Raw genomic sequence first — 26,769 nt, forward strand, 5'->3', positions numbered from 1 at the left:
GCCTTCAGTACCACACATCACTGTTAGAAGTCAGCTGCAGGATATTAGATTAGTCTCTAGACCGTATTCATATATGTCATACAGTGGGCTGATACTTCTCAGAAATCTTATCACCAACAAGTGATAAAACCTATGACAAAGAAAAAATTTATGCAGCTACAGACTGCACACGTTGTTTATGATATTCATCCTTAGGGCTTGGGAATTACTCTTTTCAGTCAGAGACATGCATTAAAAATTCAGTAGCTTTTAGGTTGCGTCTTCAGCTGCCTCACAGCTCCAAAAGTAGAAGCTTAGAAATTAAGTGAAGAAGTAAACCCTCTTTTTTACCCTAATCACAAAAGTTTACAATAAAACATGTGATCTTTTCATTTATGGTTCATTTTTTTCTGACTTCTGCTTGTAACAACAAAAGGAGTTTTCCATTTGTTGGTTGTGGATTTTTTGAAGCCAAGTCTCTACTCACTACCTTTTGCTTTTTGATCTTTGATTTTTAAATTGTGAATCAAAACACATGCTCCAGAATTTTCCTCTTGGTTGCTCTCATTGCTACATATCAAGAGTTGTTATACTGTAATCACGATATTATACAGGGAAGATGTAAGACACCTAAGTTTTTCATTAACTCAGAAATAAACTTATTGCTTCTGTATTGCATATGCAATGAAGGTGATATACCTTGTGCCCTTTGTGTAAACTTACAGCTTGTTTTGCTTTACGGAAACATTATTTCTGCTTTCTTACTATCTGGTGCTTATCTCTGAGTTAATTAAAAACGTTAATGAAATTAAAGACAGTTTATTGGGTTTATTTGGAAGAAGTCTACACCCTGCAGGCATTGCCATTCATTTTCTACCTGTATGAAGGCCAGAAGATGTTTCTACTGATATCTTAATTTATATTTCTGTAGACTGTTTGCTGTGTGTCAAGGAGCAAAAAAGCCCAGATATCGGAAAGAATGACCCAATCTATGCTGCAACAGGCAACAGAACAGCATTTTGTAACAAGAGATCATCTGGAGGAGATATTATAGAGGACTATAGAATTACAAAAGAGTTTGAAATTAGTGATAAGGATCAATTGCTAACTCCTGTTTTCCAACAAAAGAGTCAGAAGGCATCAAACCAGGCATAGCATGGGACAGTAATAGGGATAAGCCTCAAACAAATTAGACCTTTTCTTACACATTCTCAGACATATGCCTATGGCCATGCTTGAGGTTGAAGAGAGGATACTCATTAGACAGACCTTGGGTTTGACAAAGAAGGGCTGTTATTAAGTGCTTAGGTGCTTATGCTACCTAATCCAGCTATGTTCACTACAAGATGAAAGTTTACAGAACAGAAAAGATGCTTAATTCCATGTCTACATGTCTTATTTGGCTATTCAGAACACATACACTATCTATATATTTTTGTATAACTACAGACACTGATATATATGGAAATATTAAGCAGAATTCAACACTGCATACATAAATCTCCATGTTCTTCATGACGAGTTGGAGAACAATAAACATAATTTCATTCCTATTTCATCCTATGTTCCTTTAACTGTCTCTGTTACCAGGCAGAAAAACAATAGCAAGGTTCCCGTATGTATTTAAACAAAAAAATCTTATGTTTATGTTATAGTATTATTTTCTATCATTAATACAAATGTTTGTACATATTTGATTTTATGTGAATAATCCTCCTGCACGGCCACATTTTCATCTTTCCTTTAATTTTATCATAAGACCACTCTTTTTTACAAGGCCAAATTTAAATTTGCAAAAATGTCTCAATAATGTCAGAGCAACAATCCTACAGCAGCTTTTGGAATTTCCCTCCACCCAAATTCAAAATACAAAATGCTCAATAGTACTCCAAAGACAGCCTGTATTTTGTTGCTTATTTCAGTGATGCTAGGCTTCACTATACTAAAAATTGACATAAGTAATCTCAGAAAATAAACATTTTTTTTAAATGTCATTGCATATGAGGAGTAGGAGAGCTTATTAAAATCCGGTTCTAGTATTTGTCATTTCTACAAAACTGTAGTTCCTAGTTCTACCAGTTCTTCCAGCAATAATAATGTAAAATAAACAAACAAACAAGAACCACTCACACGCACAGAAAAAAAAGCCACCCAAAGTTCAAAGACACACATGGAGAGTCACAGATCATATTCCTTCCCCTTTCCAAGGGGAAAGTTGCAAAGAGTAACATAATAATAACAGCAAAAGTTTAAAGATATAGAGGAGAACAGTCACAAGAAAGTGAGTGCTACACAGGAAAAAAAAGAGTAAACAAAGCTAAATAAAGGGCTATTTTGTACATATTCTATGTTTTTATCTCTCTTCAATTAACAAAGTACTTCCTGCTGATGAAAAGCAAGTTCATGGTCATTGAGGGAAAGGGGTTTGCCCATACCACCGTGACTCATTTTCCAATAGCAAGCTGCAGGTTCAGGAGTTTCCAGTGGTGTGACCCACACATGATGCAGGGGGTCCAGGATAGTATATAGTGAAGGCAGGTAACAGAGCACAGCCACTGAACACCCTCAAGGCTGCAGGAGCAAACCCCTCGCCACAGAACCAAACCCAGGTGACACACGGAAGAAACACTCTTGAAAGATGATGGGCAAGACTGTAGCTGCTGTCATGGCTCTTCTCCTGATCTCAATGGCTGGAGCAAAAGGTAAAGAAATCCTTCCTAAAACCCTTATAACTAATTGTCAATGTGAATGCTGATGGGGGGAGATATTATGCTGTCTCAAAGTGCAGCAAGTAACTCTTTGTGAGGCTAGATTTTATTCCTTGGTGGAAAGAGTAAATCCATGTAAATCCATCTGATGAAGCCAGGTACAAAGATTAGCCAAATAAAAGTAGAGTGTAAAAACTGCTGGTGCTCAGTCATTATCATTTTGCATATACCACTAGCTGCTGTAAGAACAGCTTTTGTATAGTGACAGCTATTGGGCAGCCCAAAAGAATGGGTGAAGGCAGAATTTTCAAGTTCTCAGACTCCAAAAAGAAAAATTATTTCTAATACTCTAAGAAAAAACAACACGTGTTTTCTATGCAAATAGTGAAACAGCCCATACACTACCTGTATTTTTTTTTCTCATTGTTTTACAGGTATGGCTCAGCCACGTTCAGGGATTGAACTCCGATGCCAGTGCATAGACACCCATTCCAAGTTCATCCATCCCAAGTTCATTCAAAATGTGAACCTCACCCCTAGCGGACCTCACTGCCAGAATGTTGAAGTCATGTAAGTGCTTTTGCAAATCTTCCCTGTTACTTAACAAAAGGGAAACAGATTTTGCATTAGGGATGATGTAAGCATTCTTTAAAAGACGCAACAAGACAGTAGGCATAGCTAATCAAAATCCGGGACGGCAATGCTTGATGCCCCTAGGAATGACATAATACGTGTCATATGTTGCATCATTTCTGCAAATCTGTACTTAAATACTACATGGAATATTTCAGCATAAACCTCCACTCTTCAAACAAGCAAATAAAATTCTAAAATTCTGAATTTCCCTGACATAAAGAAAGAGAATTAAAGCCACTGAGCTGTATTGAGCAATTTATCAAGACATCCATTTTATGATCACACATCTACTGAAGTTAATAGAAAATCCACCATTAGCATAGAGGTCATATAGTTCAGCCACAATTCCAGAAATCTTACTGTGACAAAATTTCTATGGACTAGCCAGTACAGTTTCTGAATCAAGATGGAAACATTCAGCTCCTCAGTTAAACACCATCACAAATACAAACAAAGCTATCTAAAGAAAAAGAAGCAATTTTAAAAACTGTGAGTCCTGCAGATAACTTAATCCATCCACACAGATATAGAATATGTGAACCAATGAAAAAAAAAAAAGTACGTACATATTAGGCTACAGCCTCAACTGATAGCAGCTTAAATTAAGGGAAAATGTGTCAGTGTATATCTAGAGAACCCTGATGTAGCAAGAAAAAAGGGGAAATTGCCTAAGTAGGAGAAATTCACTAAATAGACCTTTTGCCTTCCTTTTTTCCTCTGATATAGAGCTACTCTGAAAGATGGCAGAGAAGTGTGTCTGGATCCCACTGCTCCCTGGGTGAAGCTGATCATCAAGGCAATTCTGGACAAGTGAGTCTTTTCTTCTCAGTGGGCACAAATTATTGAAGAGCAGTATTTTGAGTAAGCTAGCAAATAGCCACTGCATAAATTGTTCAACAATTCTGTCTCATGAGGAAGTTGCTATCAGGAAGTTTACTAACTGGAACAAATACTGTGTTTGCTTTGTGCTTTAATTATAGCATTAAGTTCAGTTCCTTAGTGTGCCACTCATCCCATGTGAATGCTAGCTGCAACTCTCATAGAGCACAAGTATATCAAAAACCTAAGCTCAAGTGCTCAGTCCTCTGGAAAGTCAGGCATTAAGTGACTGGTTTTTTTCTTGCTTGCAATGGTAGAAAGCAACAGTAACTTTTTCAAAAAGAATAGCATTTAGATGAGTGGGTGAAAATCAGGCCCAATAGGTGTTAAGTGAAGGATCAAACAACAGAGGTCCGCTGAGTTACTAAATATTTGAGAAAATGCGACTGCACACTAACGTCCCTTATTATTTTTATGTAACAGCTTTTAAGGGATTTGGACATAGCACAAATCCTTTGTGGTTGATTTCATGCAATTCCAGCAAGTGATACTTGTTCCATTAGTTTTAATCTTTTTCTTTTCCATTTTCTTCGTAGGGCAGACACCAAGACTGAGACTGTGTCCTAAAGCAAAGAACAAAAAGATCCTACCTCCTCCAGGCAGTCAAAAGTGGGAGACATCGCCATTCAGCTTCTGGCAGCTCACTTCTTCCTGCCTCCTACATTTACACTTTCATCATCGTCTAGAGAATATGTACTCCCTCTTTTTGTAGTTAATTGTCAACTGTAGTTTAAGTCTTTTAAAGAGGTGTCTGAAACCACTGAAACCAGAAAATGTAGGCAAAAAAAATGTCTTGTGAAAGGAGATGGAGATGATTCTGGAGTCATTTTTGCTAGCCACAGCAGGATGTGTGGTGCACTCTCAGCAGGTCTTTGTTTAAATGACATCTTCCCTTTTTGCTAATAGTTTAGAAACTGCCCAACAACTCCTTTTCTCCAGGAATGTGCTGAGAGGTAGCATAAACTGTACCTAGGTCAGTGGCACTCACAGTGGGCTGCAGACCAGAAAAATGGGGCTTTCAAGAGTCAGTAACCCACAAGTCTGAGGCATCAGTTTTGGAGCCATCATTTTCAAGGTATTATTTACTGTGAATTGTTGCTGTGAAGCTATAAACATATGTTTTAATGGTATCTTTTGGTTACAGAAAGGGCACTTTATTTATTCATTTGAAGTCTATTAGATATTTTTTGTATCTCTAATATTAATTAATTTATATTCGTCATAAGAATGTAGATGGTCTTCGTGCTTTCATTACTTATTTATGGAAAACACTGAAGTTTTCATGCTTTCATTATTTATTTATGGAAAACATTGACGTTTTCATGCTTTCATTATTTATTTATTTATGGAAAACATTGAAGTTTTCATGCTTTCATTCCTTATTTATTTATGGAACACATCAAAGTTTTGGTACCTAATAAATGCTTGTTTAAATGTTTTTACTTCAGTATCATGTGTTATTAATTTCCTTATTGACATAAGAGGATATGTTTACTTTCCTTCTGTATCACGTAAAGGCGTTTCACAAGGTCAGGAGGTGGGTGACTTGTGGAGACTGATAGATACATCAGGGAATTCTTGCCTGCAGTACATCCAGATGATTTTCAGTAGGAAAAAATACAAAAGTGGTCAACTTTCTTCCTCTTTTCTTGCTAGACCTAATTTTTTCAGAGAACTGGGTAATAAAATCCACAGGCAGAATATAACGAACAAACAATGATGAGTCACAGAAATCCCAGTCACAGTAGCAGTGTGAAACAGCATGTCAGCTGTGGATCTGGCACAAAACCAGGTTTCTCATTAACTTACTGTAATCGAGCATACCCGATAAACTGTAATGGAGTCAGCGAGCACCCTCTCAAATTCCAGGGAAAAGGGAGGATTATACCAGGAGAAATCATAAGGAATGAGCTCTGACTGTAAGGCTACGTGTCTCCCTCTGACACAGTGATTTACACTGAAAAGGCTAAAATACCAGAAGCAAACACTTGAGAAAATGGGAAAGTTGAACACTTGTTTAGGTATCTATTTTTCTTTGACCTTCTCCTAAAAGGAGCCACTCCATATTCTGCACAAACAATGTATGTTTGCTCATGGTGCAAGAAGATAAAAAGGGTGTTTCTATTACCATTTGAGCAAGTTCTTGTGCAATACGACAACTATCCCTACGCTTTGCCTCCATTCAGATCTCTGCCCCTGTCCCAGTGCATTACAGACTGCTAGACTTCATCTTCAAGATGTAAATAGGACAGAATTTCACATGGGGCCAGGTTTTGTTCAAATTTGTCTTACAACAGTAACACTTCTGGTTTCTGGATGATTTTTACAAGCTGGCTTCCCTCAGTTACTTAATGTGAGGCAAGCAAGAAGAGGTGAGGAAGAAAGACTTCCAATACACAGCCATGAAAGCATGTGCGTGTCTTAAGGGTTTAGGACCAGTTTTACTGGAAACATTGGTAAAACAGTACATGTGCAGCCTTTGTCACAAGTAAAATTCCAGTCAAGTTACTGTCAGCTGAATCATGGCCAAGGAATGTCTCTTAACGCTTCTTCCAAAATTTCAGCAGTAGCTTACTCCTAGGACCTCAAGTAGAGCCTCTGTGCAGACCGAACCATATCTCTTCTTCCTCCATAAGCGTGTCAATGGTTTACGGGCGTTTGGCCTGGTTCCGTGACGAAGGGGATGGGGGACCCATGGGCCCACGCCCTGGGAAAAGGGAAAAGCGAAAAAGGGTAAGGAGATGGCCCTGAGAGCAAAGAACAGCGGCAACAATCTGAGGAGAAACAAACTAATTTACTAAATAAGATATCGGAATGCAAANNNNCAATACAGTGAGAGAGAATGTCCCAAAATCAAGGTAGGCCTTACTCTGCTACCGACAATAAGACAGCTGGAGAGCGAGGTGCTGCCAATACGAGAGACGGGCGGAAAAAGGGACGAGGTCTCGTGATCTGCAAGTTTTTATCTTTTCCCTCTGGCCGGAAATGGTAACAGAGGAGCAAAGTACCTTGGGAAATGTAGTAGTCCTTCTCTTCTGAGAAATATACACTACATGATGTTATGACGTGGTATACCAATAACCGAAAATCATAAAACCATGACAAAGTGAAAAGTGATTCAGAGGCTGGCTATAAATGGTAAAACAGAAATGTATTTCTGTTCAGCATGCAATTACAAGAAGCCTTTCTTAGGAATGTAATAACAATTCTCACTGGAAACATAGTTCCAGTTCTCAGATCCCCACTACAAACTAAGAGAAGCACTGCAGTTCTTCAGACTTGATGATTACTTTTGTCAAACCTGGGCTGTACTCCTGTGTTGTTTCTGCTTTGCTGATATTAACTCTGAAGCCATGAAAGGACTAATTCTCCTAGCAAAACATTTTTATGTTGAGACACTTAAAAATTCAACCAGTTCCCTTTAACTACCTCCTTTTGCCAATCAGTATAAAAGAAAATAAATGTGAAACATGCACAGTCCGTTTCAAATCAGAATATTGTTAGGGACACAGAACTGTATCTGTACTGGATGACAAAATCTAGTGCATGCACCACGTTGCTGTTCAGCCAACTTCCATCCTACTAAATTTCACTTGTGTTTTTTCTCTGGTTATTGCTTCAGCCTGAGTACATAGAAATGCTTCACTGGGTTTCTGCTAAACATCTGAATACTAAGGTCTTCTTCAGATGCAGATGACACATAGAAATCTTGTTAGTGCGTTGTCAGGGTAAGAATTAAAGACTGTGAATTAAAATGACTTTACAGTTCAGTACTGTCCCAGTGTTCGTAATCAGCTACTACTAGATCAAGTGAGGTACTGTTAAGCTGGGAGTTGTCAGTGTCCAGAGGGCACCTGTAAGCCTTAATGGACCCACCTAAGTCCTCTGCCCATTCACTTGCCCACAGGCCCAGGAACCCCATTTAAGCTTGGCATGGGGTTTTCATACTCCTTCTGTGTTGTAGAAGAGTTGCTCTCCAGCTTAGCCCCCGTCATGCCTGTTCCCGGTTGTGGACCCTGCTCATCCAGCCACTGACTCAAGGGCTCATGTTCTGGCTTGGACTTGGACCTGGATCACCACTGAGACACCTGCTGGGGTGCTCGATTCCTCATTGAACCCTGGCTGGTGACAGCCTGCCCTGCTGGCTATGGAGTCCCTTTTGTCTCCTTGTCCTTTAAGGAGCATGCTCCCTGGCATTAGTTGTCATTCAAAATACTGTTTCCTTCCCTTGGGCTATTACAGGTTTTTAAAATGTCAAATCATTGGCAACACTTCCATGAGACTGAAGGCCTTAGAAATTATGTCAACAAGTTCAAGTATAGAGTTTGCATACCCTTCCTTCATATCCCTTGGAGATAGCAACTTGTTTGTTAAAGAACTTTGACTTCTGCAGTCATCCTAAAAGAAGATTGTGTAGTAAAACAGCTGGTATTTTGTTTCATTATGGATGCATGTATTGAAAATGAACGATAGCATTCACTGTGTATAGTAACATTCCCCCCAAAATTTATGAAACAAAGTTATGACTAAGCTAGAGTTATAAATGAAAATGCTATGGGGAATCAGATGAAAGGCCTAAAGCAAGATCTGAAGGGCAGCTAACGGTAACAGTTTCATCCATAGCTCTGAAAAGTTCTGTTCCAACAGCAGAGGCATGACCTCTTCTGCCCTAGAAACTGTGCAATGTTGTTTGCACAGAGCTCTGGATGGACAGTGGAAATTAGTCTTCAGTAGGACTGCATCCTGGGAAGCTGTGGGGATAACTGTTTATCTCTTGGAGCTTATAGGACTATTCTATCAAAAAATGGCTTTTCTCTGGCTGATTATAATTTCTGTAACTGAACGCTATATAAAAGGATAGAAAATAACCACAGGACTTAAAGAAAATGTTATGTTGTCAAGATAGAGTAATTTCTGAAGGAGTTGTTTACAAGCCCATGTTATAAATAGAGCAGGTGAAGTGATGCGTCTCCACTGGAGGCAGAGCAACTCATGTTGACATACTGAGCCAGGTTCTTGTTAACTACTGAACTAGCTACTGATCTCAGTTAATATATCCCAAGTGTTGTCTTGCTCTCTGATGACAAACAGGTAGACACTATGTATGTCCAGGACAAACTATAATTTCCCCTCCACACAGCATCAAGGCTCTCATTTAGCAGAGCTCTTTTACGCAGGGAGCCTGCTTTCCTTAGGGAGCCTGCTTTGGCAGGGGGGTTGGACTCGATGATTTCTAGAGGTCCCTTCCAGCCCCTACAATTCTGTGATGTGATTCTGAAAACCAGTTCCTTTCTTAATTTTAGAAAACTACTGAAATTACTTCATATAGATACTGTCTATTATCAGATGAAATTTTGGTCCAGTTTCTTTTCTTGAAATCACCCTTTTCTCCTCATAAAAATAAGAATATCTCAATATCCCAGTGAGCAAAAAAATACATACTTAATGCACTAGAGATATTTCACTTAAAACTTTTATTCATCTTCTGTTTTAAACGCCTGTGATTATTTTAGCTGCAGGATGTTAGAAAGAAAAACAAATCTTCTCTGTGCTTATCTGGACCAGATGTTATTCTGACATTGTTAGATACATCCTCCTTTCATAAACAGAACAAATAAAATATTCAGAATAGCTTAAGTGACTCAGCTGACAATCCCCCAGACATTTTAAGCTTATCTTTTTTCTGCTCAATGAGTAGAAAAGCTTTTTGGTACAGAACTAAGTATCTAAATCCCTTCAGCCAAACAGACAATGATAGCCACCATCCTTTCACAGAACAACAGAAACAAGTTGCCTGCATAAGACACTATCAAAATATAGTCCACAACATTGTCAAAGTAACTCTGTTGGGTGCAAGTTTTTGCGCAAGGCATTTAAACTCAATGGAGAAAGCTCGACATAAATCCAAGATTCAGAGAGGGGAAAAAGCCATATTATTTTGGGTTGGCCATAGGGAGGTGCAGATAGTGCTGTGCTGCTTTGCAAGAGCAACATTGCTAGTTAAAACTGTGAATGTTGATTTTTTGCAAGAGATGTGAGTCTTGAATTCATTATCTTTCAGAATTAAAAAGTTTTTTAAAAGTCTGTTAAGATGCTGTGTCAGTTTCTGGGAAGGAAATATGCTGCTGCCAGTAAGTTAGTATTTTTGCATGCCATGTCTTAGGTATCCCCCACCCTAAATTTTAAGAAATGTTTGCACGGGAACAAAATCTTTTTTTTTCTTAATGTGTCCATGTATCTCTTCTTTTCTGAAGAACTTTCTCCTGTTTGTGCTTTTATTCTTGGTTGGCAGGTTAATGGTAGTACTTCCTTGATGTAAGATTTACACAGTGTGCAGAAGAGAATAAACAATAAATAGATGATCACAGCAGAAAGTAGTAAAGAACATGTGGACATAATAATATTAATCTAATTTGTTCAAGTGATGAAATTTTGGTGCAACAAGTCTTTCATGCACTACAACTTCTTGTAAGGTGACAACTAGCCTATGGATTGGAAAATCCCACCGTTCTAGTCAAAATGCCTTTTGGAAAGAGTTTCACAGCCCTCATCAAACATTAGAGATGAGACACTAGGATATAAGAAGTCTTGAGATAGACAAATAACAGATGAATACATAGAAATGAAGGAAAGAATTTAAAAAGTCAGCTTTTTATGGTATAGGGAAGTCTTCCAGAGATTCCCACGCCAGCTTGTGTGTAGTCCTATTTGGTTTGGCATATCCACAATTGGTCTAGGAAGCTAATTAGCTATGAGATATAGTATTCTGATGACACTAATTGAAGGGTAGGAAAGACTAAGATCAACTGTGATAAACTGCTGAAGGACCTTAGAATACTCAGAGTAGACAGTAAAATACCAGATGAAGGGCAGTGCATGAAATAGCAAAAGGCAGTTCAAAAAGGAGAAGAAATTCCAAAATTCCTATAATTACAAGGCATTCTAGTCTGGTCATTAGAACATGGTCACAGAATTACATGAAGCTGCATGATAGGAGTGGCAGGTCAGGGCTCAGCAGTGAATAGCACTTCAGAACTGAACTGAAACAGAAAAAGAAACCCAACCCACACAAATATATTTTGAGGAGTTATTACAGCATGGATAAAGAAGCAACTACTGAAACGTGTGATGGCAGTGTATAAGAGCGTGACTTACCTAAATCCAGAACACTCCAACCCTTGTCTCCCAATCTCAGGAAGACAGAGTAGATTTGGAAAATGTTTCAAGCAGTGCAAGACAGACAATCAAACACCAGCAGCTGAGGAAGCAAGTAAGATTCTTCTTTCAAAAGCAAGACACCCCTGGGTGAATGTGATAGAATTGAATCCATATCCATTTCTCCAAGAAAGATCCATCCTTGAGAAAGAGGCAGACGTCCTTATAACAGCTGTTCCTGACAGTTGTAATAATGGGTAGTACAAAGACCAAAGCTGGCTTCATTTTCTATGTGTGCCAAGAAAATAAATATTTGGAAGTATATCTTTAAAATTGATCTTTTAACAAAAGATTTAAATGCCTGAGAGATGCCATTTACTGAAATGGGGAAAACTAGTTAAAAAGTGACTAAAGGAGATTAAGTGCATTTATAAGTGGCTTCAGCTGAACAATATTTGACAGGGTACACTTGCAGCACAGCTGCAAGCAATGGATAGGTGTGAAGTCTTTACTACTGCCAGAAAACTGGCAACTAAATTATGTTCTGTGAGGTGCTTCATTATGTCTCATCAGCAGTTCTAAGCCACTGTCAGCCTCAGGGTAGGCTAATGACAATCAACTAATGGTTTTCAGAAAGAAGCAGCTGAAATTACTGATACTAAACTACTAAATTGCCTGTGTTATTTCAAAAGTGGCATGTATTATGCTCTAGTTTTCAATTACAGTTAAGAAGACACTGACAGACATAGCAAGATGAAGGATGAAGAAGTGTACAGCTGAAGTGTGACAAAGCACAGCATGCCAACCTCTCTGTGTGCTGTCTGAGGAGAGGCTCAGGCTGAAACAACCTGCCACGATTGCGCTACCTGAAAATATTCATGCTGACATCTGCAAAGCTTTGTTGGCTGTAGTTTAGGCAGAAAGAAAAATAACAGCATGACATGTTAAGAACCAGAGATTAATGTGTGATTTATATTGTCTACTGATCACTTTGAATTTAATCAGAAGTTCCCAGGACAAACTTCTTCAAACTTCTTATGTGTTTCCTCCCATCACTTCCATATCTTACTTCCATAGTCTGCTTGGGAGGAAGAAAGTGCTTCTTGCCACAGTCATGACAGGGAAATGTGACTAAAGGAAAAAATGCAGCCTTCATCTAGCGGATCAAACTCTAGTTGCTGGTCCCTGAGCATTCTCTAGAAGGATTTAGCATCTCCTCTGTTAATATCAGTAGATCAAATATATATATTAATAGTTGTTAATACTATACACTAATATTATCATGCATTTTGTTGTGTCATTTATTACTAGGTATATAACATTGCCAATGACTACAAATTGAATTGTATCAAATGAAATATTTTGTTTAGCCTACAACAATCTTTTAAATGAAAACTACAATAAAGAACTGTTGTCAAACAGAGTTGTAACTATTAAAAATATACATAGACACATAAATACATACTTACACCACCGTATTTATAAATATACGAATTAAAAGGCAAATCAATTTAAAAAAGCTTTCCTGCTATCTTGTTATTCTAGAGGGATTCAGGAAAGTCCAACACTTGTGGTGATCAGACTAAGGGTACATAGCTGTCTATATTTAGACACATAAGTGAAAAAAGCCCCACAAGTTGCCCTGAGCCTTTTCCCTTTCCTTGTTATGACTTCCTCAATACACTAAGAAAAAAAACAGATGTTCAAGAGACAGTCTGCTCTCTACTTATCTGCTCCCAGTGGGTTGCCTCACAGGAAAATTCCACAAGAGTTTGCACAATATGTGCCCAGTTTTTGAGCAGAAGTGCCTATTTGCCCCTTCAATGCACAGGTAAAGTGGAATTCCTGGCAAACTCCAATCCCTTTGCAGGGAAATCCAGGTGACTTCCGAAGACAGTGAGTTATTTTCTCTTGAGAAAAAAAGGAATAGGCTGATAGGGAGGGCACGGAACTCTTGTTATAGGGGAAGCTATGGGTCCTGTGCCTCTGGGGGTCTTGCATTGCAATTTTCCAAGGAAGAGATTTGAATTTGTCTAAAAAAGATGTATTCTTAATTTAACAGAGAGAGGAACTTTATCAGCCCAGAGGTTAGAGCATCTACCTTGAGCTGAGGCAACCAGAAACAGCAAGGTACTGGAGCCCACCTCCCCCCCATTGCTCATGATGGCCTTTCCTGGTCACCAGAGTACTCAGGAATCCTACCACACCACCACATCCCTTCTGTTTGCGTGTCCTTTGCTACATGCAAAAATTCCAAGTGATGCCAGCCAAGACCCTAAAAAATTAACTTTTGACTTTTGTGTTCATTACACAACGCTTTGAGTCATGTAAAAAAAAGAAATAGTTTTTGACATCCTGCAGCACAGAGAACACATCCTATACGCTGCCTTAAACACAAGTAAAGGAAGTATTTCCTTCCCTTTTCCGCAGCCTTTCAGTAACTGGCTTATTGCCTAACTTCTGCTTTATTCATTACAGTGGCATGTTTTTAACATGGTTAATCATGGAAGGTCTCTGCTCATAGCAGTATCAGCTCAGTCAGTGACATTATCCTTCAAAAGGTACAGCAGTTCCATTTGCATAAGTCATCTCTGATGGTTGTTGGGAAAACACACCCAGCCAAAATCAAACAAAGAATATGGAGTTCCCACAAGGGAACTGCAAGGACTGGGATCAAATACCGGGCAAAGTGTTGAAGGAATACAGAGAGAACTTGGGTGAAGCACAGCACTCCCAGGAACACAGGTTAGGAGTGCCTAGAATTTGGCTTGATTTCACATCTCAACCTTCCTATGCCACAACATTTCTATTATATATCCTCATGTAGTTTTGATGAAACTGTGTCATATTGGAAAAAAAGTGTAGGGAGAAGAGATGCTTTAGCTCTTGGAAAACATAGTGGGCTTTTATTTCATTACAAACACCCTGCCCTTTCAGACTGATACTTACTCTTAGCCCCAGGGCAGGGTTAATCATATAGGTGGAGCAGGCTCTTGGCTCCATTTTTGTCCTGGGGATTTTTTGCGGTTCTGTTACTGCCACACTCAGGAAATAGCTTACTCTAGCACTAAGGAGGGCAGTCACTGACTGTAACTGGGAATTCAAGGGGGATTTTTCCCCCTTGGATGAATGGCATTTCAGTGCACACTAAAATTATATAAAGCTGCAAATAATTACAAAGAAATTGGCATCCCTAATCAAGTTCTAATTACTCTGTGTGTGTGAGCATATATATGTAGAGACAGAAATAAAGAAAGAGATTCCTAAAGAAAAGAATCAGCCAAACTTCGTTATGAATAAACTCATTAGAAGTTTGACACAAACAATAAAACAAACCATCAGTATCTGGTATAATCCCCTCCATTTTCCATGCCTTCAGAAAATGAAATATATTTTTCAGAAAAGCTCTGTAAGATACACAGCTAAGGGGAAGCATTATTTTTGGCCAGAAGTGGTATCTTTTGTTGATTCAGTAAGTGGCTGAATAGTCAAACTTGGCTATATTTTTTCTTGGTTCAGCTGAAAAAGTGATGGGAAACAGATGGATTTTCCTTTTATCAATGAGTTCACAGCCAATAGTAAACAGTAAAATATAAGAAATGATAAACTATTAAGCATGCTGAAGATGAGTTTTTCTTAACTCCTCAGAGCTGGGGGAAGTGCCTCTGTAAATCCACAGACCACAAAACATGAAACTTTGAGGATGTAGATGACAAACAGCAAAAGTCATTGTGGTCAAATGGACAACATTTTTACAGCATCAGAGCAGAATGGCTTGATCTTATCACACACACTCCAAATGGGTAAAAATATAAACCTTTGTTTATGTGTCAGATCAGCATTTGAGCCCAAGCTTTCCCTTGAAATGTCTCTGTTGCACAGTATTATTTCTACCATCCACAACAAACAAGTACTCAATATTCATGCAACACAGTTCCTTAACAAGCAAGTCTACAGCAGTACTGTAACGTTTACTATTATTTCCCTGTGTAAGACCTAGGGTTACTGTAACTGAAAGAGAAATGAGTTATTAACAATACTGACATGTATGAAGTAAACAAAAGCAGATGTATTCAGCAAGTCTTGCCATTGTATTTGCATACAAACCTTCCTCAATCACTAACATGTGTGAGAAGAAAAATGCAGGAAAGGTTTTCAAGGTTCTTTAGAATTAAATATCCGTCAGGACGCTTTGAATACTGCACCCTCAGTTCCTTTACTGAACAGAAAGAACTGGAGATGAAATTATTTTGTACAATACCACTTCAACAGAAAAAAAGAAAATAATAAAAAATTAAGATCAGTAACACCAGTTACTACCGTGAAGAAACAAAACATAACATAATAGAATTACAACTTAAATGTAACTAAAGCCATCATAAAGTTACATTGTGAAATAAGCACATACATTACAGAAAAAAAGCAAAATTTACAAAAGCCTACAAAAGAAACTAGACTGCATGGGTATTATTCAAATACTTAAATAAATTGTTATATTGTTTGCAGCAGAATAATTCATCATCAGCTAGGCTATTTCACAACAGTCATGTGACTCATTTTTACTGCATCTGGGAAATTCCTCTAACGCAATCTACATGCTAGCAGAGCCCTGCACTCGGGCACAAAACTGTATAAAAGCACCATGGGTCTCCCTGTTCAGACATCAGCAGTCCTCTGGACAGGAGAGGTCACAGCTCCACAAAACCTCAGCTCAGAAGACGAGCCAAACACTCCTAACCATGAACAGCAAGCTTGGAGCTATCCTGGCTCTCCTCCTGGTTTCAGCAGCTCTGTCGCAAGGTAAGTGAATCCCTCCCAGTACCCCCAAGACTGCAGCACTATCTTGGCACTTGCCAACATGAGTGTCCTCAGAGAGGTAGCTTTCTACTTGTCTCTGTGAGTTCATTTCTTTTGAAAAGTTTTCAACAGTTTTGCTTCAGCCAAAAATGTACTACTTTAGCTCTTGTACTGAAGAGTTACTGACATCTTGTGGGAAATATTTTAAGAATGCTAATGGAGTTTACTTTGGTTCTGTATTTCATTTAAAGCATAATTTGGCTAGAGACAGGATCTTCTTTAAAGGTGTTTGAATGTTGCTCTACCTTCCCACAAAGGGCAGTATTTTCCCACTCAGTATTTCATATTTGTTACTTAATGATCTTACTGTTTCAGGCAAGCAATATACAGGTGCAAATGGAGAACAAACAATATCAACATAGCAAAGACAGGCCTAAAATTAGGGAAAAATAACAGGGCTCTTTCTTCTTTATGCATGCCAGTCTGTCAATCCAGATACTAAAAGACGCAATTAATTGTACGGTGTTGTCAGTACAAGTAAACACAAAATATGTGATTTTATTTTAAAAAAGACATGTTAATGTAATTTTAAATGTACTTGAGCATCAGCTCCTCTGAAAAAAATAAGCAGCAGATTTTTATACTGTGAGGATTTAGGCAGCTTGGACTAACGTAGGACTTCAGCATGTTGTTAAAACAGAGCAGCCAAGTTCTCTGGCTGATACAGCAATGGTAACTGCCTCTTAAAGTGGAGTCTTCCTTCTGTGCTCACAGGTAGGACCCTGGTAAAGATGGGGAACGAGCTGCGGTGCCAGTGCATAAGCACTCATTCCAAGTTCATCCACCCTAAATCCATCCAAGACGTGAAGCTGACGCCGAGCGGCCCCCACTGCAAGAACGTTGAAATCATGTAAGTAAATCATCTGCAAGGGCCTTTCTCTTCCCTACCTACATTATACTGTGCCTGTGGGCTTTTCACATAGTCTCTCGGAGCTTGTATATGCCTGAAATGACCATCAAGAATGAGACGATCTTTAAGGTCCCTTCCAATCCAAGCCATTCTATGATTTATCTGTCATGGGATCTATTGAACATTTGTTCTGTGGTGGTAGAACATGAGTTACAAATACTAGTCAGTTCTTAATGCATGAGATAATAATTTAGTTTAAATCCCACATTTACTAAGCAGGCAAAACTCCCAGTAAAATAGATCTGTGACCATCTCAGAGAAAAAGTAGGTTATCTCAGGCAGATTTAGGGAAATACTGAAATCAGTCTGGTCTGGAATAGAACAGAGGTGGGAATAAAATGCTGCAATCTATGTACTACCAAAATTTATTTTGTCATTGGATGTCTCACACTTATTCGAGAATCCTTATTGCTGTAAGCAAATTCTAAACAAATGCCCATATTTATTGAGGAAAATTCTGAGGAATGTGTGAGTGATGTGAGCATAGGCACACAAGCTCTAAACATGCAGTACTATATTCTGTGCATAAAACAAATCCCTGTAGCAGTTTCCTAACTTTTCTTTCTTCCTTGTTTTGCAGAGCTACTCTGAAGGATGGAAGAGAGGTGTGCTTGGACCCCACCGCTCCCTGGGTACAGCTGATTGTAAAGGCACTTATGGCCAAGTAAGTCCCATTCATTCTCAGATTGGGCAGTTAAGCTGCAAACTTCCCAAAAAAGCCAGCTTGTGGGGTTTCATAGTGTAAGTTTCCATTTTTTCAGAGGTAAAGAATGGGGAAACTTGTTAACTATAGAACTGGGCTCTTGTGTGGGCTCTTCTGCAGAGTTCTTGTTCAATGACTATGTCACAACTAAACCAAATAATTTCCAAGTTAATGAATTCTTTGATATGAGTGAATGCAAAAAGTCATGGTGCAAAGGTTTCCTAGCTAGGCACCAGATATGCAAACACTAGCATTCCAGTTACCATTTTTGAAACATTATACTCTCTGTGCCTTGAGACAGCAGATAGAGTTGGAAACAGATCATTTACTATTAACTGTTTATGCAATGCTAAGCCACAACAATTGTCCTCTTAGCCACCTTCTAAATTACCCTTTTTCCTCACCTCTTAACAGGGCTCAGCTCAATTCTGATGCACCGCTGTGAGAAAATTACAGACAGGAAAAAACTGCAGAACTGCTCCTGATTTCCACAGGGAGAAACATCCTGAGAAAGCATCATGCAGTGTTCCATCTTCCACCTTCCACATTGGTGTCTCATGTTAATTGTAGATCCTTGTATCTATTTATTTATTTATTTGACTGCATCTATTTAAAGAACTCTTTCATAATGGTCAGTGCTGTGGGACTCACTGTCCAGTGAAACTGAAGACACTGAATAGGAAAAGTGGCTTGCTAGGGGAAATGAAGATCCCTTGGAAGCCACTTCAGTCAGACACAATCAGTTAAGTGCAATGCACTTACAGCACAGCTTGCTTGTACTAAGCCCTACTGTTTTGCTATTACAGCAGCAAACTGGTAATTCCTCCTGCTCCCCTGGAGTGCTCTAGTATGTTGTGTCAACAACAGTTTCCTAGTCACAGTCAGCTCATGTCTACTGCAGACTGTGATTTATAACTTCAGAAATCTATCCTGCAGAATCCGTCAGACTGTGGGTTTGATATTTATTGTGATTTCCATGGTATTTATAAATATATTTATTTACTAGTTTCTATACAAGATGGAAAGAGATCACAACTTTTGTAATTTCTACTGGATTTTCCACTCCTAATGATGAGTACTAAAGAAACATTCACACACCCATTACTCTGTATAAGGACTTGGTTCTATGTCTAATTTGTGAGTTATTCACCTAATGGAAAAAACTTGCAGCATGTATACACAGAATTTGCTTGTGAGAATGTAATTATCTCTTACAATATATTAATAAATATTTTCTTTTAAAAAATCTATTTTCATTCTCTTTATTTAGGAGTGGCCTGATTCATTTTTGCCATTCCAGCCTGATTTCTGGAGCTAAAATGGCAACTGTTGTACTGTAACTCTGTTACTGTAACATAACGTTACTGAATGCAACATTAAACTCCTAGCTCCGGGAAGAAGGCAGCATAAAATGCTCACTCTCCTCTCTTCAGGCTGTTTCTGGGCAGTGGGGACTGCTGGGCTGTAGGTTCCTTGCTAAAAGTAAGCCTTACCCTCAGACGCCTATTCCTTTACAATTCTCTGAAATCATCAGTTCAGTGTGCAACAACAGACAAATACAAACCAGCTAAATGCTGGACATCATCAGGGAAGGAACTGACGATAACTGAAAGAGGTCATCCATTTGTCATTGTACATATAATTTCTGTGCGCTCGTTTACTGAACACTGTGTGGCTGAGATCTCTGCAGGTTGAGAAGTAGGTTCCTGAGCTGGAAAAGCATTGGTGATGGCGAAAAGAATGCAGCAAGAAAGACTCAAAATGTGTTTCAGTTAGGAGAGAAGGCTAGGGAGAATTTGAGCAAGGTTTACAAAATAATGTAGGCAATTGAGGACATGACAGTGGTTCATCAAATCCTTCTTTTTAAGGTACTTGATGAAACTTGCAGGTCCATGTAAAACAGGAAAGAAGAGTACTTTTTTACACAGCAAACAGGGGCCTGCTGGCAGGAGGCACACAGGTTCAGATACTGAAAGGAATATTGAGTGATGTATTTCTCACATACCACAACAAAGGGCCAAAAGACGTAAAGATTCTTCTCTTCAGATTGGAAAAGGGTTAAGATTTCAAGGGATTTTATGCAGATAGGAGAAATTACCAGTGAGCTATTGAGAGTTTTGCAAATCTTAATCTGGAATCATAGAATGGCTTGGGTTGGAAGGGACCCCAAGGATCATCAAATGCCACACACAGGGCCACCAACCTCCAGATCTGGTGCTAGAACAGGTTACCCAGGGCCCCATCCAACCTGGTCTGCAACACCTCCAGAGACGGAGTCTCGACAATGTCTCTGGGCAGCCTGATCCAGCACCTCACCTCTCTCTCTGTAAAGAACTTCCCTCTGACATCCAATCTAAACTTTCCCTTCTTGAGCTTAAAACCATTCTCCCTTGTCCTATCACTGTCTACTCTTGTAAAAAGTTGATTTCCCTTCTGTTTATAATCCCCTTTTAAATACTGGAAGGCTGCAATGAGGTCTCCCTGCAGCCTTCTCTTCTCCAGGCCAGACAAGGCCAGCTCCCTCAGCCTATCTTCATAGGGGAGGTGCTCCAGCCCTCTGATCATCTTCGTGGCTCTCCTCTGGACTCTCTACAACTGCTCCACATCTTTCCTGTATTGGAGACCCCAGACCTGGCCACAGTACTCCAGATGGGGCCTCACAATGGCAGAGTAGTGAGGGACTATCACCTCCCCCTCCCTGCTGGCCATTCCTCTTCTGGAGCCCAGGATACCATTGGCCTTCCGATCTACAAGAGCACACTGCTGGCTCATGTTCAGTTTTTCATCCACCAGGACCCCACCCTTCTGCAGGGCTACTCTCAAGGAGTTCTTCTCCCAGCCTCTATATGTATCTGGCATTACTCCAACCCAAGCACAAAACCTTGCACTCTGCTATGTTGAACCTCATTAGGTTCACGTAGGCCCACCTTTTGAGTTTGTTGAATTCCCTCTGGATGGTTTCACTTCCTTCTAACATATCAACCGCATCACTCAGCTTGGTGTCATCTGCAAACTTGCTGAGGGTGCACTCGAGCCTGTCATTGATGTCATTGGTGAAGATGTTGAAGAGCACCTGTCCCAAGGCAGATGTGGTAAGGGATCATGTCAAAGACCTTGCACAAGTCCAGGTAGATGACATCAGTCACCTTCCCTCTGTCCACTGATGCCTTCACTCCATCATAAAAGGCCACCAGATTGGTCAGGCATGACCTTCCCTTGGTAAAGTCATGCTGGCTTTCTCAGTGTCACTCACTCATCCCTCATGCGTCTTAACACGTCTTCTAGGAGCTGTTCCGTGATCTTCCCAGGTACAGAGGTGAGACTCACCAGCCTGTAGTTCCCTGGGTCCTCCTTCCTCCCCTTCTTGTAAATGGGAGTGACAGTTTCTTCTTTTTCCAGTCCCCAGGGACTTTGCCCTACACGACTTTTCAAATACAATGGAGAGAGGTTCAGCAACCACATCAGCCAGCTCCCTTAGGATCCTGGGATGCATGTCATCCGGCCCCATAGACTTGAATACATTCAGACTCATGAGGTGATCTGGACTTGCTCTGCCCTTACAGTGTGTGTGTGGGGGGGGGGGGGCGGGGAGGTGTGGATTTATTCCCCCGGTTCCCACCTAGAGGCTCACGGATGTGAGCTTCAGGGACGTGAGTAATACAAGAATCCTGGCTGCCAGTGAAGACCGAGGCAAAAAACTCATTTAGTACCTCAGCCCTCTCCATATCTGTCATAGCTAGTTCTCCTTTGTCATTCACCAAAGGAGGTACGCTCTTTTCAGCTTGCCTCTTCTGGCTAATGTACATATAGAATCTCTTCTTGTTGTTTTTAACATCCCTTGCCAAGTTCAGTTCCATCTGCACCTTGGCTTTCCTAATCCCCTCACTGCAAGTCTGGAGAGCATCCCTGTACTCTCCCCAGGTGACACGCCCTTGTTTACACAGCCAGTACAATGCTTTCTTTTCCTCCAGTCTGACCAGCAGGTCCTTGCCAAGCCAGGCCAGTTTCCTACCTCCCCTGCCCCCTTTCTTATTCAGAGGGACAAAGAGCTCTTGTGCTCTCAGAAAGGCATCCTTAAAGAGTAGCCAGCTTTCCTCCACTTCTTTGCCTCTAAGGACAGCTTCTCGGGAGATCTTATCCAACAATTCCTTAAACAGTCTAGAGTTGGCTCTCTCAATGTTCAGGGTCCTGACCCCACTCTTTGCCAGGCCCACATTCCTCGAGATTACAAGAAGATTCAAGGTCTTGTCCTGTTTGATTTGGGACAGAGATTTGAACCCATAGAGGAAGGAGATCTAATGGGCTACTCTGCACATACGTCTTCAAGCATTTCCAGGAAAAAACTTAAAACTTCCTAAGATAAAACAGAAAATACAACAGTGACTATGCTGTAACTCCAGGTACACAATTTTTATGGAGGGTATGGCAAAAAATGGTTAGATTTCTGTGCTATAAGAAGCACACAAATAGCTGAAAAAATCCTTTCTCATAAAATCCTGTATGTGTTCCTTCTGAAGTAGTCAAAAGTCATTTTCCCTATCAAATTATATACTCTTGATGGCTGAAATAGCTTTGAAAGAGCTTGCAGGTTTGGCTGAAAGTAAGCAGCAGCACGACAAAACAGCAGTATGTCTAAGTTGGATTAAGCTGCCTGTTCAAGCAACAGGCAAGAGAAAAGCCTGTGGAATGACCGCCCTTGTAATTTTAAAGTACTGTTTACCTGTTTATTTGAGGCATGCGACCTTTTACTTCACCTTTATCTGTGATCTGGATGTTTTTAAAAACTCCAAAGGTTTTTGCCAGCTAACTTTGTGAACATAAAGTAAGATAATTGTCTTTGGCTTGCTACTTGAAGTTGCTGCTCAGTGAGATCGATTTCTGCCCTCTACGCAACCCATATTGATATTATTTGTAACAATATTATTAAACTTGCTATTGTTCACTGATGGATGTCCCTGTCCTGCAATTTGTTCAGATAACAGAAAGAGCTATGTCTCTGAACCAAGGAGATTTGTACTGAGGAAATAGGAGGTCCTGCTTGGAATTGGTCACTGAATGTGTGAAATACTTAAGGGAAACTTGCATATTATAGAATCATAGAATGGTTTGGGTTGGAAGGGACCTTTAAGATCATCTAGTTCCAACCTCCCTGCTATATGCAGGGACACCTCCCTCTAGATCAGGTTGCTGAAAGGCCCACCCAGCCTGGCCTTGTGTGCTTCCAGAGAGGGTGCATCTGCCACCTTGCTAGGCAACATGTTCCAGTGTCTCACCACCCTCACAGTAAAGAATTTCTCTGAGAAACTTCTGCATAGGTAACATTACCTCTTGGAAAACTTCTCCATATGTAACACATGCATGTACACTGAAGATCTTTTGTTTAAGCTATGCATGATAGGATTATCCCCATGCACCCAGCTGATATTAAAGAATGCCTGCTTTCTAACACTCCATCTTGAGTCTTAGGGAGTTTCCTGATCAACCGTCTTACACTACCAATATGAGTTTGGCACCATTTTGAGGCGTTCAGCCACTTCAACTCTGAGCAATGCACTGTGTGCCCTACAGTTATTACAGAATACAGAAGCCATAGGAGAAAACAGCACCCCTTGAACAACTGCCAACTATTTAAGTATGCATGTGTACTTGCATGTGTATTTGCACGTGCATCTGTATAATACACTGCAAAGCTGAATAGGCGGTAAGGAAGGTTCAGAACATTTGCATCACAACGAAAGACAAGACCCTGAGATTTCCTTGCACTCAACTCTATGTTTTTGTCCATCTTCTCCTTTCGCCAACTGCATGCAGGATTCTGCTCCTCTTGTCCACTTAATTTGAATCTAAACTGTACTTGTACAGCCCTGTCAGAAGGCCATTCAGTGTTACAGCACCCATCTGCATTCTTCACCCTCCACTGTTTCTCTCCTTCCATCCTTGTATGTAAGCATAACAGAGGCATTTAAGTGTCCTTTCTGTCATCACCTGTTTTCCTGTTCCGTTACTTCGTGTTCCTTCATACCAACTTTCATTTCTTTCTTTCACCAACAATTTCATTCTGGTGACAATATGACAATAACAACCAAACAACAACATCGCATCATTCCCTTTTTCTTCCTACTATTCCCTCCCATGGCTGTATTTTCACTCTTGTGTCATACCTCCATCATGAACTGAATTTGTTCTCTCAAGTTTCATGCTTCATTTTACATGTATTTTCTTAAAATACCAGAAGCATATTACTCTCTAAGTTTTGCTTACCATCGAGGAAGTCATTGAAAGAAATACTGGGAAGTCCCTGAACAAACACTTGTCAATGGTTTACGCATAAAACCATGACAACACTCTAAACTCTTCCTTAAAAGAATAGAGAATACAAATACTGGCATGCTGGTCTTCTCTTTCTTGTCTGAGCTGTATATTGCCTAGTACAAACATCCTGGTTATGTATCATGTGGTTGATACTTTCTCCATGTTTTACTTTCTTTTGTTTTATGTATTGCTTCCCATTCTGGGAATTTTTTGCATTTTTATGTTGTGATCACTTAACAAGGGAAAATCCCAGGAAATTTACACATAGTGCTGCTTGATATTGAACACTTGTTCCAAGCTTTGCATTTATTCTTCTTTGTAAGAGGAAATTATGAGTGATTTCATTGTAAAAGGTTCTGTTTGAAATCAATCTTCCACAGACTTTTCCGTCAGCAAATAGACTTTATTTTATTTCTGTGTGCAAAAATGTAACAAGAATTTTGTCACCTGTAAAATTAAGCCTAAGACATCTATTGTTGAAAATCATTTGGAACGTTTATTTTTAATATTAAATAAAGTTATTTTTAATACTACTACTTAGTTACAGTCAGCATTTCTGCAGAACTCTAGAAAGGAAGACACTATGAGTGGAAGAATCTGGAATGCAGGCTGAGAATCTAAGTGTAACTTGAGAATTACAAAAGGAATAAGCTTTTCCTTTAATCTGACCAAATGCCAAGCAAAAGTTCAAGTCCAAACTCTGTTCTATTACAACTACATATTTACAATAGTTACTATACCTTTACAATAACTTCTCTTCAAATTCATCATCATTTTTGCTTGCTCGCCATTCTGTGACAATTAAGTTTCTACTGTTTAATCACATCTTGTAGAACAACACACATCTGGTTGCCTTCAACATTACATGTAGGATTTTCTCTTATTTCCTCTTCTTTTTTTCTTCATAATCCCTTTCTAAATGTTTCCTAGAACTCTAGATGGCTTTTCTAACCGGCATAAGACATTGTACACAGTCTAGAAACATCAGACATATGACACCCAGATCTATTTCCTCAGCAGCAATGGCAAAATGAAAATTTCTCTATGCATACATGTACAGTTAGATTGTAAGCATAAATAGACTTACCGATACGGTTACGTCTGCTCTCTAATGAAAAGGCAGCACTCTGACATCTTTCAACAACTTTTTGGAGGAAGATTTCAATATAGTTCAGTAATATTCTTCTGTTCACAAATATTTGTTTTAACCAGTTATCAACCTCTATCAAGTCCAACTATTTTATTGCTTGAGAATTAAATCCATGAGGAACATGATCAATTGTTTTTTTCGAAATAAAGGTATACTAAGTTGACCAGATCCCACTTGCCTGTATCTCCACTGACTCAGCCAAGAACACTAGGGAAAATGAGAAGACTTTCCCTCCTGTGGGACACACTGGCATCTCCAGTATCAGTCTATAGTTTTATTCTATTCTCTACTGGAAGATAGGGAAAAAAATCTAACATGCTCTTCCTTTGCAGATCACTATTTTTCATGAATACACACCTTAAAATTTGTGAAAGTAGAAGGTCGTTAGACAAGCAGTTTGTTTTGAAAGCACATTTGGATGCAATGAATTGCCTTTCCTGCAACAAGCCTTCAGTTTTTGGAGAAAGAAATTGAAAGAAAAGAAGTAAGCAGCTTTTCTGACCAAGCTAACACAACATGCCAAAATGCTGAAACCAAACTTTAAGCACTGAAGCAACACTTGCAGTGATGATTTCCAGCTTTGTCTTGCAAGCATTTTCTGGACCGATAAAAGCATCATAGTTTGTATTAGGGCTACACAAATAAGCCTTGCCATTTAACTTACTTAGTTGAAATTAAGGCTTGTAAAAGATTTAGAATCCACACAAGAAGAAATACATGCATTTTGTGAAAACAAACTCTGTCCTCTTCCATGCACTTACAGGAAGCTCTGTTGTAGCAATGAAGTATTAACAACCCCAAAGCACTAACAGAAAACATTCTTGTCCCATGAGCTAAATTCTAAAGCATCCAGTGACAGATGATTGATGATAAGATTGCACATACCTCTGAAAAGTTGGGTCACAGCTGTTTCTTTTTACTTGATGCAGACCTTCTAGAGTGAACAAAATGGCAAGAGAATGAGCCCCTGAGTCAAAGCAAAGAGGACACATCAAGAAAACAACAAACGTCACAGTCAAAAGGGGAGATCTTTAATTGGAAGCTAGTACCTGTTTCTGATTACCTGGGAATTCACAGCTACCTGCTGTGGGTTAGGAGATAATGAATTACGTAGGCAATAAATGAGTGCCTTATATTTCCCCACTTTGGAGAGATTTAAAGGAGAAGCCATAAATATATATATACCAAATACAGCAAGCCAACAAAGAACAAAATTTTAATTGTTATCTGCTTCTGCCCAAACAGGGACATGTGACAGAACTACTGCTATATTTCTTCCCATACAGAGAGATTCATAGTGAAATCATTCTCAGGCTAGGCACTTGAGATTTCAGCCTCCACTGATGTTCAGCTTGGGTTTTTCTACTAATCGAAACCACACAAACTGGAGGTGAATGAAAGCTAAAACAAAAATTCATTGGGAGCAATCAAGGTATCTAAATCGTTAGGTAACTTTCAGAAGAGCAGCCAAAAAACATTT

General features: G+C 39.4%; 3 protein-coding genes across 3 annotated transcripts in view; 2 read left to right on the plus strand and 1 right to left on the minus strand.

The window, feature by feature from the left end:
• RASSF6 (Ras association domain family member 6) overlaps positions 1–5,363 on the minus strand; it is an 82,131-nt gene extending 76,768 nt beyond the window's left edge. Inside the window, exon 1 of the mRNA XM_021394018.1 lies at positions 4,793–5,363. The gene's annotated coding sequence lies outside the window, so the exon portion shown is untranslated. The remainder of the gene's footprint in view (positions 1–4,792) is intronic.
• LOC110397580 (interleukin-8-like) lies at positions 2,319–4,863 on the plus strand. The gene is made up of 4 exons (XM_021394035.1): positions 2,319–2,681; positions 3,122–3,257; positions 4,050–4,133; positions 4,739–4,863. The coding sequence occupies exons 1-4, from the start codon at positions 2,618–2,620 to the stop codon at positions 4,767–4,769; spliced, it is 315 nt and encodes a 104-aa protein (XP_021249710.1). The 5' UTR covers positions 2,319–2,617; the 3' UTR covers positions 4,770–4,863.
• Positions 14,811–19,031, plus strand: LOC110398822 (interleukin-8). The gene is made up of 4 exons (XM_021396781.1): positions 14,811–16,157; positions 16,929–17,064; positions 17,705–17,788; positions 18,242–19,031. Exons 1-4 carry the CDS (start codon positions 15,953–15,955, stop codon positions 18,270–18,272), a joined length of 456 nt encoding a protein of 151 aa, XP_021252456.1. The 5' UTR covers positions 14,811–15,952; the 3' UTR covers positions 18,273–19,031.

This window comes from Numida meleagris, chromosome 4, assembly GCF_002078875.1.
Source record: "Numida meleagris isolate 19003 breed g44 Domestic line chromosome 4, NumMel1.0, whole genome shotgun sequence".
Lineage (NCBI taxonomy): Eukaryota > Metazoa > Chordata > Aves > Galliformes > Numididae > Numida > Numida meleagris.